Raw genomic sequence first — 15565 nt, forward strand, 5'->3', positions numbered from 1 at the left:
TTATTAGGATCAGTCCACCAGGAGGAGACTATGTCCAGTCTAGATATCATGTATCATGTTTTAGTCTAGTTTATTAGGATCAGTCCACCTGGAGGAGACTATGTCCAGTCTAGATATCATGTATCATGTTTTAGTCTAGTTTATTAGGATCAGTCCACCAGGAGGAGACTATGTCCAGTCTAGATATCATGTTTTAGTCTAGTTTATTAGGATCAGTCCACCAGGAGGAGACTATGTCCAGTCTAGATATCATGTATCATGTTTTAGTCTAGTTTATTAGGATCAGTCTACCTGGAGGAGACTATGTCCAGTCTAGATATCATGTTTTAGTCTAATTTATTAGGATCAGTCCACCTGGAGGAGACTATGTCCAGTCTAGATATCATGTTTTAGTCTAGTTTATTAGGATCAGTCCACCTGTAGGAGACTATGTCCAGTCTAGATATCATGTATCATGTTTTAGTTTAGTTTATTAGGATCAGTCCACCAGGAGGAGACTATGTCCAGTCTAGATATCATGTTTTAGTCTAGTTTATTAGGATCAGTCCACCAGGAGGAGACTATGTCCAGTCTAGATATCATGTTTTAGTCTAGTTTATTAGGATCAGTCCACCTGGAGGAGACTATGTCCAGTCTAGATATCATGTTTTAGTCTAGTTTATTAGGATCAGTCCACCAGGAGGAGACTATGTCCAGTCTAGATATCATGTATCATGTTTTAGTCTAGTTTATTAGGATCAGTCTACCTGGAGGAGACTATGTCCAGTCTAGATATCATGTATCATGTTTTAGTCTAGTTTATTAGGATCAGTCCACCAGGAGGAGACTATGTCCAGTCTAGATATCATGTATCATGTTTTAGTCTAGTTTATTAGGATCAGTCCACCTGGAGGAGACTATGTCCAGTCTAGATATCATGTATCATGTTTTAGTCTAGTTTATTAGGATCAGTCCACCTGGAGGAGACTATGTCCAGTCTAGATATCATGTATCATGTTTTAGTCTAGTTTATTAGGATCAGTCCACCAGGAGGAGACTATGTCCAGTCTAGATATCATGTATCATGTTTTAGTCTAGTTTATTAGGATCAGTCCACCTGGAGGAGACTATGCTCAGTCTAGATATCATGTATCATGTTTTAGTCTAGTTTATTAGGATCAGTCCACCTGGAGGAGACTATGTCCAGTCTAGATATCATGTATCATGTTTTAGTCTAGTTTATTAGGATCAGTCCACCAGGAGGAGACTATGCCCAGTCTAGATATCATGTTTTAGTCTAGTTTATTAGGATTAGTCCACCAGGAGGAGACTATGTCCAGTCTAGATATCATGTTTTAGTCTAGTTTATTAGGATCAGTCCACCAGGAGGAGACTATGTCCAGTCTAGATATCATGTTTCATGTTTTAGTCTAGTTTATTAGGATCAGTCCACCAGGAGGAGACTATGTCCAGTCTAGATATCATGTTTTAGTCTAGTTTATTAGGATCAGTCCACCTATAGGAGACTATGTCCATTCTAGATATCATGTATCATGTTTTAGTCTAGTTTATTAGGATCAGTCCACCTGGAGGAGACTATGTCCAGTCTAGATATCATGTTTTAGTCTAGTTTATTAGGATCAGTCCACCTGTAGGAGACTATGTCCAGTCTAGATATCATGTATCATGTTTTAGTCTAGTTTATTAGGATCAGTCTACCTGGAGGAGACTATGTCCAGTCTAGATATCATGTATCATGTTTTAGTCTAGTTTATTAGGATCAGTCCACCAGGAGGAGACTATGTCCTGTCTAGATATCATGTATCATGTTTTACTCTAGTTTATTAGGATCAGTCCACCTGCAGGAGACTATGTCCAGTCTAGATATCATGTATCATGTTTTAGTCTAGTTTATTAGGATCAGTCCACCAGGAGGAGACTATGTCCAGTCTAGATATCATGTATCATGTTTTAGTCTAGTTTATTAGGATCAGTCCACCAGGAGGAGACTATGTCCAGTCTAGATATCATGTATCATGTTTTAGTCTAGTTTATTAGGATCAGTCCACCTGTAGGAGACTATGTCCAGTCTAGATATCATGTATCATGTTTTAGTCTAGTTTATTAGGATCAGTCCACCAGGAGGAGACTATGTCCAGTCTAGATATCATGTTTTAGTCTAGTTTATTAGGATCAGTGCACCAGGAGGAGACTATGTCCAGTCTAGATATCATGTTTTAGTCTAGTTTATTAGGATCAGTCCACCTGTAGGAGACTATGTCCAGTCTAGATATCATGTATCATGTTTTAGTCTAGTTTATTAGGATCAGTCCACCTGGAGGAGACTATGTCCAGTCTAGATATCATGTATCATGTTTTAGTCTAGTTTATTAGGATCAGTCCACCTGGAGGAGACTATGTCCAGTCTAGATATCATGTTTTAGTCTAGTTTATTAGGATTAGTCCACCAGGAGGAGACTATGTCCAGTCTAGATATCATGTTTTAGTCTAGTTTATTAGGATCAGTCCACCAGGAGGAGACTATGTCCAGTCTAGATATCATGTATCATGTTTTAGTCTAGTTTATCAGGATCAGTCCACCTGGAGGAGACTATGTCCAGTCTAGATATCATGTATCATGTCTTAGTCTAGTTTATTAGGATCAGTCCACCTGGAGGAGACTATGTCCAGTCTAGATATCATGTATCATGTTTTAGTCTAGTTTATTAGGATCAGTCCACCTGGAGGAGACTATGTCCAGTCTAGATATCATGTATCATGTTTTAGTCTAGTTTATTAGGATCAGTCCACCAGGAGGAGACTATGTCCAGTCTAGATATCATGTATCATGTTTTAGTCTAGTTTATTAGGATCAGTCCACCTGGAGGAGACTATGTCCAGTCTAGATATCATGTTTTAGTCTAGTTTATTAGGATCAGTCCACCAGGAGGAGACTATGTCCAGTCTAGATATCATGTTTTAGTCTAGTTTATTAGGATTAGTCCACCAGGAGGAGACTATGTCCAGTCTAGATATCATGTTTTAGTCTAGTTTATTAGGATCAGTCCACCAGGAGGAGACTATGCCCAGTCTAGATATCATGTTTTAGTCTAGTTTATTAGGATCAGTCCACCTGGAGGAGACTATGTCCAGTCTAGATATCATGTTTTAGTCTAGTTTATTAGGATCAGTCCACCTGGAGGAGACTATGTCCAGTCTAGATATCATGTTTTAGTCTAGTTTATTAGGATCAGTCCACCTGGAGGAGACTATGTCCAGTCTAGATATCATGTTTTAGTCTAGTTTATTAGGATCAGTCTACCAGGAGGAGACTATGTCCAGTCTAGATATCATGTTTTAGTCTAGTTTATTAGGATCAGTCCACCTGGAGGAGACTATGTCCAGTCTAGATATCATGTTTTAGTCTAGTTTATTAGGATCAGTCCACCTGGAGGAGACTATGTCCAGTCTAGATATCATGTTTTAGTCTAGTTTATTAGGATCAGTCCACCTGGAGGAGACTATGTCCAGTCTAGATATCATGTTTTAGTCTAGTTTATTAGGATCAGTCTACCAGGAGGAGACTATGTCCAGTCTAGATATCATGTTTTAGTCTAGTTTATTAGGATCAGTCCACCAGGAGGAGACTATGTCCAGTCTAGATATCATGTTTTAGTCTAGTTTATTAGGATTAGTCCACCAGGAGGAGACTATGTCCAGTCTAGATATCATGTTTTAGTCTAGTTTATTAGGATCAGTCCACCAGGAGGAGACTATGTCCAGTCTAGATATCATGTTTTAGTCTAGTTTATTAGGATCAGTCCACCTGGAGGAGACTATGTCCAGTCTAGATATCATGTTTTAGTCTAGTTTATTAGGATTAGTCCACCAGGAGGAGACTATGTCCAGTCTAGATATCATGTTTTAGTCTAGTTTATTAGGATCAGTCCACCAGGAGGAGACTATGTCCAGTCTAGATATCATGTATCATGTTTTAGTCTAGTTTATTAGGATCAGTCCACCTGCAGGAGACTATGTCCAGTCTAGATATCATGTATCATGTTTTAGTCTAGTTTGTTAGGATCAGTCCACCAGGAGGAGACTATGTCCAGTCTAGATATCATGTTTTAGTCTAGTTTATTAGGATCAGTCCACCAGGAGGAGACTATGTCCAGTCTAGATATCATGTATCATGTTTTAGTCTAGTTTATTAGGATCAGTCCACCTGGAGGAGACTATGTCCAGTCTAGATATCATGTTTTAGTCTAGTTTATTAGGATCAGTCCACCTGGAGGAGACTATGTCCAGTCTAGATATCATGTATCATGTTTTAGTCTAGTTTATTAGGATCAGTCCACCTGGAGGAGACTATGTCCAGTCTAGATATCATGTTTTAGTCTAGTTTATTAGGATCAGTCCACCAGGAGGAGACTATGTCCAGTCTAGATATCATGTTTTAGTCTAGTTTATTAGGATCAGTCCACCTGCAGGAGACTATGTCCAGTCTAGATATCATGTATCATGTTTTAGTCTAGTTTATTAGGATCAGTCCACCTGGAGGAGACTATGTCCAGTCTAGATATCATGTATCATGTTTTAGTCTAGTTTATTAGGATCAGTCCACCTGGAGGAGACTATGTCCAGTCTAGATATCATGTATCATGTTTTAGTCTAGTTTATTAGGATCAGTCCACCTGGAGGAGACTATGTCCAGTCTAGATATCATGTATCATGTTTTAGTCTAGTTTATTAGGATCAGTCTACCTGGAGGAGACTATGTCCAGTCTAGATATCATGTATCATGTTTTAGTCTAGTTTATTAGGATCAGTCCACCAGGAGGAGACTATGTCCAGTCTAGATATCATGTATCATGTTTTAGTCTAGTTTATTAGGATCAGTCTACCTGGAGGAGACTATGTCCAGTCTAGATATCATGTATCATGTTTTAGTCTAGTTTATTAGGATCAGTCCACCAGGAGGAGACTGTCCAGTCTAGATATCATGTATCATGTTTTAGTCTAGTTTATCAGGATCAGTCCACCTGGAGGAGACTATGTCCAGTCTAGATATCATGTCTTAGTCTAGTTTATTAGGATCAGTCCACCTGGAGTAGACTAAGTCCAGTCTAGATATCATGTATCATGTTTTAGTCTAGTTTATTAGGATCAGTCCACCAGGAGGAGACTATGTCCAGTCTAGATATCATGTATCATGTTTTAGTCTAGTTTATTAGGATCAGTCCACCTGTAGGAGACTATGTCCAGTCTAGATATCATGTATCATGTTTTAGTCTAGTTTATTAGGATCAGTCCACCAGGAGGAGACTATGTCCAGTCTAGATATCATGTATCATGTCTTAGTCTAGTTTATTAGGATCAGTCCACCAGGAGGAGACTATGTCCAGTCTAGATATCATGTTTTAGTCTAGTTTATTAGGATCAGTGCACCAGGAGGAGACTATGTCCAGTCTAGATATCATGTTTTAGTCTAGTTTATTAGGATCAGTCCACCTGTAGGAGACTATGTCCAGTCTAGATATCATGTATCATGTTTTAGTCTAGTTTATTAGGATCAGTCCACCTGGAGGAGACTATGTCCAGTCTAGATATCATGTATCATGTTTTAGTCTAGTTTATTAGGATCAGTCCACCTGGAGGAGACTATGTCCAGTCTAGATATCATGTTTTAGTCTAGTTTATTAGGATTAGTCCACCAGGAGGAGACTATGTCCAGTCTAGATATCATGTTTTAGTCTAGTTTATTAGGATCAGTCCACCAGGAGGAGACTATGTCCAGTCTAGATATCATGTATCATGTTTTAGTCTAGTTTATCAGGATCAGTCCACCTGGAGGAGACTATGTCCAGTCTAGATATCATGTATCATGTCTTAGTCTAGTTTATTAGGATCAGTCCACCTGGAGGAGACTATGTCCAGTCTAGATATCATGTTTTAGTCTAGTTTATTAGGATCAGTCCACCAGGAGGAGACTATGTCCAGTCTAGATATCATGTATCATGTCTTAGTCTAGTTTATTAGGATCAGTCCACCTGGAGGAGACTATGTCCAGTCTAGATATCATGTTTTAGTCTAGTTTATTAGGATCAGTCCACCTGGAGGAGACTATGTCCAGTCTAGATATCATGTTTTAGTCTAGTTTATTAGGATCAGTCCACCAGGAGGAGACTATGTCCAGTCTAGATATCATGTATCATGTTTTAGTCTAGTTTATTAGGATCAGTCCACCTGGAGGAGACTATGTCCAGTCTAGATATCATGTTTTAGTCTAGTTTATTAGGATCAGTCCACCTGGAGGAGACTATGTCCAGTCTAGATATCATGTATCATGTTTTAGTCTAGTTTATTAGGATCAGTCCACCTGGAGGAGACTATGTCCAGTCTAGATATCATGTTTTAGTCTAGTTTATTAGGATCAGTCCACCTGCAGGAGACTATGTCCAGTCTAGATATCATGTATCATGTTTTAGTCTAGTTTATTAGGATCAGTCCACCTGGAGGAGACTATGTCCAGTCTAGATATCATGTATCATGTTTTAGTCTAGTTTATTAGGATCAGTCCACCTGGAGGAGACTATGTCCAGTCTAGATATCATGTATCATGTTTTAGTCTAGTTTATTAGGATCAGTCCACCTGGAGGAGACTATGTCCAGTCTAGATATCATGTATCATGTTTTAGTCTAGTTTATTAGGATCAGTCTACCTGGAGGAGACTATGTCCAGTCTAGATATCATGTATCATGTTTTAGTCTAGTTTATTAGGATCAGTCCACCAGGAGGAGACTATGTCCAGTCTAGATATCATGTATCATGTTTTAGTCTAGTTTATCAGGATCAGTCCACCTGGAGGAGACTATGTCCAGTCTAGATATCATGTCTTAGTCTAGTTTATTAGGATCAGTCCACCTGGAGTAGACTAAGTCCAGTCTAGATATCATGTATCATGTTTTAGTCTAGTTTATTAGGATCAGTCCACCTGGAGGAGACTATGTCCAGTCTAGATATCATGTTTTAGTCTAGTTTATTAGGATCAGTCCACCAGGAGGAGACTATGTCCAGTCTAGATATCATGTTTTAGTCTAGTTTATTAGGATTAGTCCACCTGGAGGAGACTATGTCCAGTCTAGATATCATGTTTTAGTCTAGTTTATTAGGATCAGTCCACCAGGAGGAGACTATGTCCAGTCTAGATATCATGTATCATGTTTTAGTCTAGTTTATTAGGATCAGTCCACCTGGAGGAGACTATGTCCAGTCTAGATATCATGTATCATGTCTTAGTCTAGTTTATTAGGATCAGTCCACCTGGAGGAGACTATGTCCAGTCTAGATATCATGTATCATGTTTTAGTCTAGTTTATTAGGATCAGTCCACCTGGAGGAGACTATGTCCAGTCTAGATATCATGTATCATGTTTTAGTCTAGTTTATTAGGATCAGTCCACCAGGAGGAGACTATGTCCAGTCTAGATATCATGTATCATGTTTTAGTCTAGTTTATTAGGATCAGTCTACCAGGAGGAGACTATGTCCAGTCTAGATATCATGTTTTAGTCTAGTTTATTAGGATCAGTGCACCAGGAGGAGACTATGTCCAGTCTAGATATCATGTTTTAGTCTAGTTTATTAGGATCAGTCCACCTGTAGGAGACTATGTCCAGTCTAGATATCATGTATCATGTTTTAGTCTAGTTTATTAGGATCAGTCTACCTGGAGGAGACTATGTCCAGTCTAGATATCATGTATCATGTTTTAGTCTAGTTTATCAGGATCAGTCCACCTGGAGGAGACTATGTCCAGTCTAGATATCATGTATCATGTCTTAGTCTAGTTTATTAGGATCAGTCCACCTGGAGGAGACTATGTCCAGTCTAGATATCATGTATCATGTTTTAGTCTAGTTTATTAGGATCAGTCCACCTGGAGGAGACTATGTCCAGTCTAGATATCATGTTTTAGTCTAGTTTATTAGGATCAGTCCACGTGGAGGAGACTATGTCCAGTCTAGATATCATGTATCATGTTTTAGTCTAGTTTATTAGGATCAGTCCACCAGGAGGAGACTATGTCCAGTGTAGATATCATGTATCATGTTTTAGTCTAGTTTATTAGGATCAGTCCACCAGGAGGAGACTATGTCCAGTCTAGATATCATGTTTTAGTCTAGTTTATTAGGATCAGTCCACCAGGAGGAGACTATGTCCAGTCTAGATATCATGTTTTAGTCTAGTTTATTAGGATCAGTCCACCAGGAGGAGACTATGTCCAGTCTAGATATCATGTATCATGTTTTAGTCTAGTTTATTAGGATCAGTCCACCTGGAGGAGACTATGTCCAGTCTAGATATCATGTATCATGTTTTAGTCTAGTTTATTAGGATCAGTCCACCAGGAGGAGACTATGTCCAGTCTAGATATCATGTTTTAGTCTAGTTTATTAGGATCAGTCCACCAGGAGGAGACTATGTCCAGTCTAGATATCATGTATCATGTTTTAGTCTAGTTTATTAGGATCAGTCCACCAGGAGGAGACTATGTCCAGTCTAGATATCATGTTTTAGTCTAGTTTATTAGGATCAGTGCACCAGGAGGAGACTATGTCCAGTCTAGATATCATGTTTTAGTCTAGTTTATTAGGATCAGTCTACCAGGAGGAGACTATGTCCAGTCTAGATATCATGTTTTAGTCTAGTTTATTAGGATCAGTCTACCAGGAGGAGACTATGTCCAGTCTAGATATCATGTTTTAGTCTAGTTTATTAGGATCAGTCCACCTGGAGGAGACTATGTCCAGTCTAGATATCATGTTTTAGTCTAGTTTATTAGGATCCCCATTAGCTGTTGCACATGCTGCCACTTCTCTTCCTATGTTTTCCACACGAACCATCAAATACACAGTCGTATACTGTATTGTCAAGACTCCCGAGAGACGTCAACAAATATATTCCTCCCACATTATTAATGTCTGACTTAATCCTGTATGTTAGGAACGAACTGAGGAGGAGCCGACACAACCAGACCCTGTGGACAGGAAGGAGAAGAACCCGGTTGATCACAAGGGAAAAGGACTAGAAAACCCAGGTTTGATTTGATATAGATCCATACATATCTTAACATAGACACGGTCTGCTCTCACATCCTGTATGTAACGCTATTGGAAACAATAGGTTTTCCTTCTAGTGTCTTGTTTCATACATTACATTCTTGTATGTGTATCTCTGCGTTTAAAAAGGTCTGTTGTGTGTCATTTACTGGGATTTACGTCACGTCTTTTCCCCCCCGACAGCTTTTGACATGTCTGATGAGAAACCAGACGAGTCGGGAGGAAGTCAATCCGTGTCACATGACGTCAACGGTAATTTTAGCCAGGGTCCTCGATTCCTTCACATTCCAATCCTCCAAAGTATTATTATGGCTGTACACCGTGTGACATTTTAAAGGATCAAATCAATTAATTCCATCAACATGATGTTTGTTGTTATTTATTATGGTTGTTGTTGTTTATGTTTTTTGTTGTTTATTATGTTTGTTGTTGTTTATGGTTGTTGTTGTTGTGTTTTTTGTTGTTTATTATGTTTGTTGTTGTTTATTATGTGTGTTGTTGTTTATTATGTTTGTTGTTGTATATTATGTGTGTTGTTGTTTATTATGGTTGTTGTTTATTATGTTTGTTGTTGTTGCTGTTGTTGTTGATTATGTCTGTTGATATGTGTTGTTGTTGTTTATTATTGTTATTGTTGTTGTTTATTATGTTTGTTGTTGTTTATTATGTTTGTTGTTGTTGCTGTTGTTGTCTATTGGTATTTGTTGTTTTTTATTGTGGTTGTTGATGTTGTTTATTATGGTTGTGGTTGTTTATTATGGTTGTGGTTGTTTATTATGGTTGTGGTTGTTTATTATGGTTGTTGTTGTTTATTATGGTTGTTGTTGTTGATGTTGTTTATTATGGTTGTGGTTGTTTATTATGGTTTTTGTTGTTGATGTTGTCTGTTGATATTTGTTGTTGTTGTCTGGTAGTGTCCAAGGACCAGCTGGTGACTCAGGAGGGTTCTCAGGAGGGTTCTGTTACCTGGAGGACCTACCACCAGTACTGTAAAGCTGCAGGAGGTTAGGGCACACCTTACACACACCACACTCTGAACCCCGAGTTAACCCTGACTTACCGCCAGTACTGTAAAGCTGCAGGAGGTTAGGGCACACCTTACACACACCACACTCTTAACCCCGAGTTAACCCTGACCTACCGCCAGTACAGTAAAGCTGCAGTACTCACCTCATTCACCTCAGCCTTACTCCTCACACCTAGTGGAGCAGGGATACTCAGATCTAAGCAAATCATTAACCAATATTGTAGCAGTATAGTGTGGGTTATGTTGAGTCATGCTGAATCCTGTATCTTATGGTGTCTCCTCTCTCCTCTGGTCTCTCCTTTTGTCTCTCTGGTCTCTCCTCTCCCCTTTGCTCTCTCCTCTGTTCTCCCCTCTGGTCTCTCCTCTATTCTCTGGTCTCTCCTCTCTCCTCTGGTCTCCCCTTTGCTCTCTCCTCTGTTCTCCCCTCTGTTCTCCCCTCTGGTCTCTCCTTTCCTCTGGTTTCTCCTCTGGTCTCTCCTTTGGTCTCTCCTCTGGTCTCCCAAACTCTCTCATCTGGTCTCTCTTCTTGTCTCTGGTTTCATCTTTTCTTCTCCTCTGGTCTCTCGTCTGGTCTCTGGTCTCTCCCCTCTTCTCTCCTCTGGTCTCTCCTCTGGTCTCCCCTCTGGTCTCTCCTCTGGTCTCTCCTCTGGTCTCTCCTCTTCTCTCCTCTGGTCTCTCCTCTGGTCTCCCCTCTGGTCTCTCCTCTGGTCTCTCCTCTGGTCTCTCCTCTGGTCTCTCCTCTGGTCTCCCCTCTGGTCTCTCCTCTGGTCTCTCCTCTGGTCTCCCCTCTGGTCTCCCCTCTGGTCTCTCCTCTGGTCTCCCCTCTGGTCTCCCCTCTGGTCTCCCCTCTGGTCTCTCCTCTGGTCTCTCCTCTGGTCTCTCCTCTGGTCTCCCCTCTGGTCTCTCCTCTGGTCTCTCATCTCTTCTCTCCTCTGGTCTCTCGTCTGGTCTCTGGTCTCATCTTTTCTCTCCTCTTCCCTCTGGTCTCATCTTTTCTCTCCTCTGGTCTCCCCTCTGGTCTCTCCTCTGGTCTCTCCTCTGGTCTCCCCTCTCCTCTTCCCTCTGGTCTCTCATCTTTTCTCTCCTCTGGTCTCACCTCTGGTGTCTCTGGTCTCCAGGGTACATACTGCTGTCTCTCATCATCATCATCTTCATCTGCTTGGTGGGGTCCACTGCCTTCAGCAACTGGTGGCTCAGCTACTGGCTGGAGCAAGGATCAGGGGTAAGTCTACTGTAGTTCAAATGTTTCTCAATTGACCCTTCGCTAGGCCCCTACCCCCTTTGGTTACTGTTGCGACCTCTGACAACATTTTCTTTTAGAAGACCAATTCATCACTCAAACCACTGGCGAAATCCCCCTTACAATGATGTTGATGTTTTTTTTACACAATGAAATGAAACACAGACCAACCCTTGTTAATCAGAAGACTCGTGGGTATGTTTTGATGGACTGGTATTACAATTTATTCACGGGGAACCTGGTAAGATGATGTTTGTTTTGTGGCTAGCCACTGAACGGCTCTGAATTCACTGTCAGCAAGCAGTCAAATAACCACTTTTGGAAGCTGACTAGTGCTCTCTAATAGCATCATGATGATAGCAGAGGAGAGTTGTATTCATAACATGGCTTAGCTAGCTAACATACATTTTGCGAAAACATGTTATATTGAGTAAAGTTTTATTGGTCAATGAGACTGAGAGCTAGCTAACCAGCGGAGCTAGCAAACAATGTAACCAAAGTACAATTTCAGATTCAATAAATACTAATATCAACAGGCTCGGCATTTCAGGAATCACAGTAGCGCCTGGTGCACTGTTAAATTATTTAGCCATTTTCAACTATTTATGTTTTGAAAAAAAACTCAGTTTTCTGCCATTTCCCTTACTGGCTTTCATGCGTTTGAAACGTGATCTTGTCCGAGATGTCGGACTCGACGACAGTTGCTATCCATTGGAGAGCTGCGATTGGTTTCCCCCCCAAAATTCTGGAGCTTAGAAAAGGGTCAATTGCATCAATAGTTTGTCGTTCCTATTGTAGCAGATTAGATGACATCTGTGGCTAGCACAAGTAAAAACAATTTTTTTTACCAGAACATGCTGCATCTGTTTTTTATAGACTAGTTAAAACATTCTTAGTACCTTACACGGTAACAAAGCCATATATTAACTAACGGGCTCTTTAACGTGTGATTTCAGACAGCGAACGTGTCGAATTCCACCGCAGGAAACATCTCCCTGAACCCTGACCTGAGCTTCTACCAGATGGTTTACGGCCTGGTGGTGGTGGCCATGCTGGTCTTCAGCTTCCTCAAGGGCTACTCTTTCACCAAAGTTACGCTGCACGCGTCCTCCAAGCTACACGACACCATGTTCAGAAACGTAACTACCACCACTACCACCACTGTTATCAATCACACTACCACCACTGTTATCAATCACACTACCACCACTGTTATCAATCACACTACCACACTGTTGTCAATCGTATGGAAACGGACAGGGGAGAGGTACAATACGGGATGATAACCAAAAGTTATTGATGAGGAATTCCATAGCGTTGAATCTTGGAAGAAGAGAGGGGAGAGGGGACATCCCTGTCTTGTTCCACAACAAATAGCTGGGTTTGTGTTCATAGCTTTTACTTTGGGATATAAAGAACCTTGATCACCCTATACTGTCTGGGGTTCAGACCCTGGGCAACCCCATGAGTCATGTGACTTTACAGTCTAGCAGTGGATAGGTCTCTGAAGATATACACTACCATTCAAAAGTTTGGGGTCACTTAGAAATTTCCTTTTGTTTTTGAAAGAAACGCCATTGGCCGTTTTGAGCCTGTAATCGAACCCACAAATGCTGATGTTCCAGATACTCAACTAGCCTAAAGAAGGGCAGTTTTATTGCTTCTTTAATCAGAAGAACAGTTTTCAGCTGTGCTAACATAATTGCGAAAGGGTTTTCTAATGATCAATTAGCCTTTTAAAATTATAAATGTGGATTAGCTAACACAACGTGCCATTGGAACACAGGAGTGATGGTTGCTGATAATGGGCCTCTGTACGCCTATGTAGATATTCCATAAAAAATCTGCCGTTTCCAGCTACAGTAGTCATTTACAACATTAACAATGTCTACACTGTATTTCTGATCAATTTTATATTATTTGATTTTTTTTTGCTTTTCTTTCAAAAACAAGGACATTTTTTAAAGTGATCCCAAACTTTTGAACGGTCGTGTATGTCATAAAGATCTTACAGTAGTGTTGCGTTTCATCAGTCCTCTCATCACCCTATCCCCTGGGTCCTGTCTGTGTTCCATCAGTCCTCTCATCTCCCTAACCCTATCGCCTGGGTCCTGTCTGTGTTCCATCAGTCCTCACATCACCCTGAACCCTATCCCCTGGGGCCTGTCTGTGTTCCATCAGTCCTCTCATCACCCTAACCCGATCCCCTGGGTCCTGTCTGTGTTCCATCAGTCCTCTCATCACCCTAACCCTATCCCCTGGGTCCTGTCTGTGTTCCATCAGTCCTCTCATCACCCTAACCCTATCCCCTGGGTCCTGTTTGTGTTCCATCAGTCCTCTCATCACCCTAACCCGATCCCCTGGGTCCTGTCTGTGTTCCATCATTCCTCTAATCACCCTAACCCTATCCCCTGGGTCCTGTCTGTGTTCCATCAGTCCTCTCATCACCCTAACCCTATCCCCTGGGTCCTGTCTGTGTTCCACCAGTCCCCTCATCACCCTAACCCCCTCTCCTGGGTCCTGTCTGTGTTCCACCAGTCCCCTCATCACCTTAACCCTATCCCCTGGGTCCTGTCTGTGTTCCACCAGTCCCCTCATCACCTTAACCCTATCTCCTGGGTCCTGTCTGTGTTCCACCAGTCCCCTCATCACCTTAACCCTATCCCCTGGGTCCTGTCTGTGTTCCACCAGTCCCCTCATCACCTTAACCCTATCTCCTGGGTCCTGTCTGTGTTCCACCAGTCCCCTCATCACCTTAACCCTATCCCCTGGGTCCTGTCTGTGTTCCATCAGTCCTCTCATCACCCTAACCCTATCCCCTGGGTCCTGTCTGTGTCGTAGATCCTGAACAGCCCCATGAGTTTCTTTGACACCACCCCAACGGGACGTATGGTGAACCGTTTCTCCAAGGACCAGGATGAGGTGGATACCATGCTGCCCTTCAACATGGAGAACTTTCTGCAGTTCTGCCTGATGGTCACCTACACCATTGTCACCATCTCGGCCGTGTTCCCTCCGTTACTCATCGCCATCACGCTGCTGGGAGCCATCTTAACACTCATACTCTAGTGAGTCAACCCGGCATCTTTACAGATCGGTAATTTACCCAGGGTGACATGCAGTCAGTTTGGTCATTTACCCAGGGTGACGTACAGTCAGTTTGGTCATTTACCCAGGGTGACACGCAGTCAGTTTGGTCATTTACCCAGGGTGACACACAGTCAGTTTGGTCATTTACCCAGGGTGACACGCAGTCAGGGTGACATACAGCCAGTTTGGTCATTTACCCAGGGTGACGTACAGTCAGTTTGGTCATTTACCCAGGGTGACACACAGTCAGTTTGGTCATTTACCCAGGGTGACATGCAGTCAGTTTGGTCATTTACCCAGGGTGACATACAGTCAGTTTGGTCATTTACCCAGGGTGACATGCAGTCAGTTTGGTTAATTACCCAGGGTGACGTACAGTCAGTTTGGTCATTTACCCAGGGTGACACGCAGTCAGTTTGGTCATTTACCCAGGGTGACATACAGTCAGTTTGGTCATTTACCCAGGGTGACACGCAGTCAGTTTGGTTAATTACCCAGGGTGACTCGCAGTCAGTTTGGTTAATTACCCAGGGTGACTCGCAGTCAGTTTGGTCATTTACCCAGGGTGACATGCAGTCAGTTTGGTTAATTACCCAGGGTGACTCGCAGTCAGTTTGGTCATTTACCCAGGGTGACATACAGTCAGTTTGGTCATTTACCCAGGGTGACATGCAGTCAGTTTGGTTAATTACCCAGGGTGACGTACAGTCAGTTTGGTCATTTACCCAGGGTGACACGCAGTCAGTTTGGTCATTTACCCAGGGTGACATACAGTCAGTTTGGTCATTTACCCAGGGTGACACGCAGTCAGTTTGGTTAATTACCCAGGGTGACTCGCAGTCAGTTTGGTTAATTACCCAGGGTGACTCGCAGTCAGTTTGGTCATTTACCCAGGGTGACATGCAGTCAGTTTGGTTAATTACCCAGGGTGACTCGCAGTCAGTTTGGTCATTTACCCAGGGTGACATACAGTCAGTTTGGTCATTTACCCAGGGTGACATGCAGTCAGTGAGGTCTAAGTATGTTGTGTGTTTTTTGTTGTATGTGTGTTCTGAGTCCTGCATGTTCTGAGTCCTGCATGTTCTGAGTCCTGTGTGTTCTGAGTC

The 15565-nt window shown here is 41.9% G+C and overlaps 1 protein-coding gene across 2 annotated transcripts in view; it reads left to right on the forward strand.

Moving 5' to 3' along the window:
- Positions 1 to 15565, forward strand: part of LOC129842863 (ATP-binding cassette sub-family C member 12-like) — a gene marked incomplete at its 5' end in the record, with an annotated part of 283379 nt that overhangs the window by 265714 nt on the left and 2100 nt on the right. For both annotated transcript variants that reach the window (XM_055911557.1, XM_055911558.1), the window contains 6 exon segments: positions 8987 to 9080; positions 9286 to 9354; positions 10017 to 10106; positions 11248 to 11351; positions 12326 to 12508; positions 14211 to 14437. In XM_055911557.1, the coding sequence (XP_055767532.1) occupies positions 8987 to 9080; positions 9286 to 9354; positions 10017 to 10106; positions 11248 to 11351; positions 12326 to 12508; positions 14211 to 14437 (767 nt within the window).

This window comes from Salvelinus fontinalis, unplaced genomic scaffold, assembly GCF_029448725.1.
Source record: "Salvelinus fontinalis isolate EN_2023a unplaced genomic scaffold, ASM2944872v1 scaffold_0072, whole genome shotgun sequence".
Lineage (NCBI taxonomy): Eukaryota > Metazoa > Chordata > Actinopteri > Salmoniformes > Salmonidae > Salvelinus > Salvelinus fontinalis.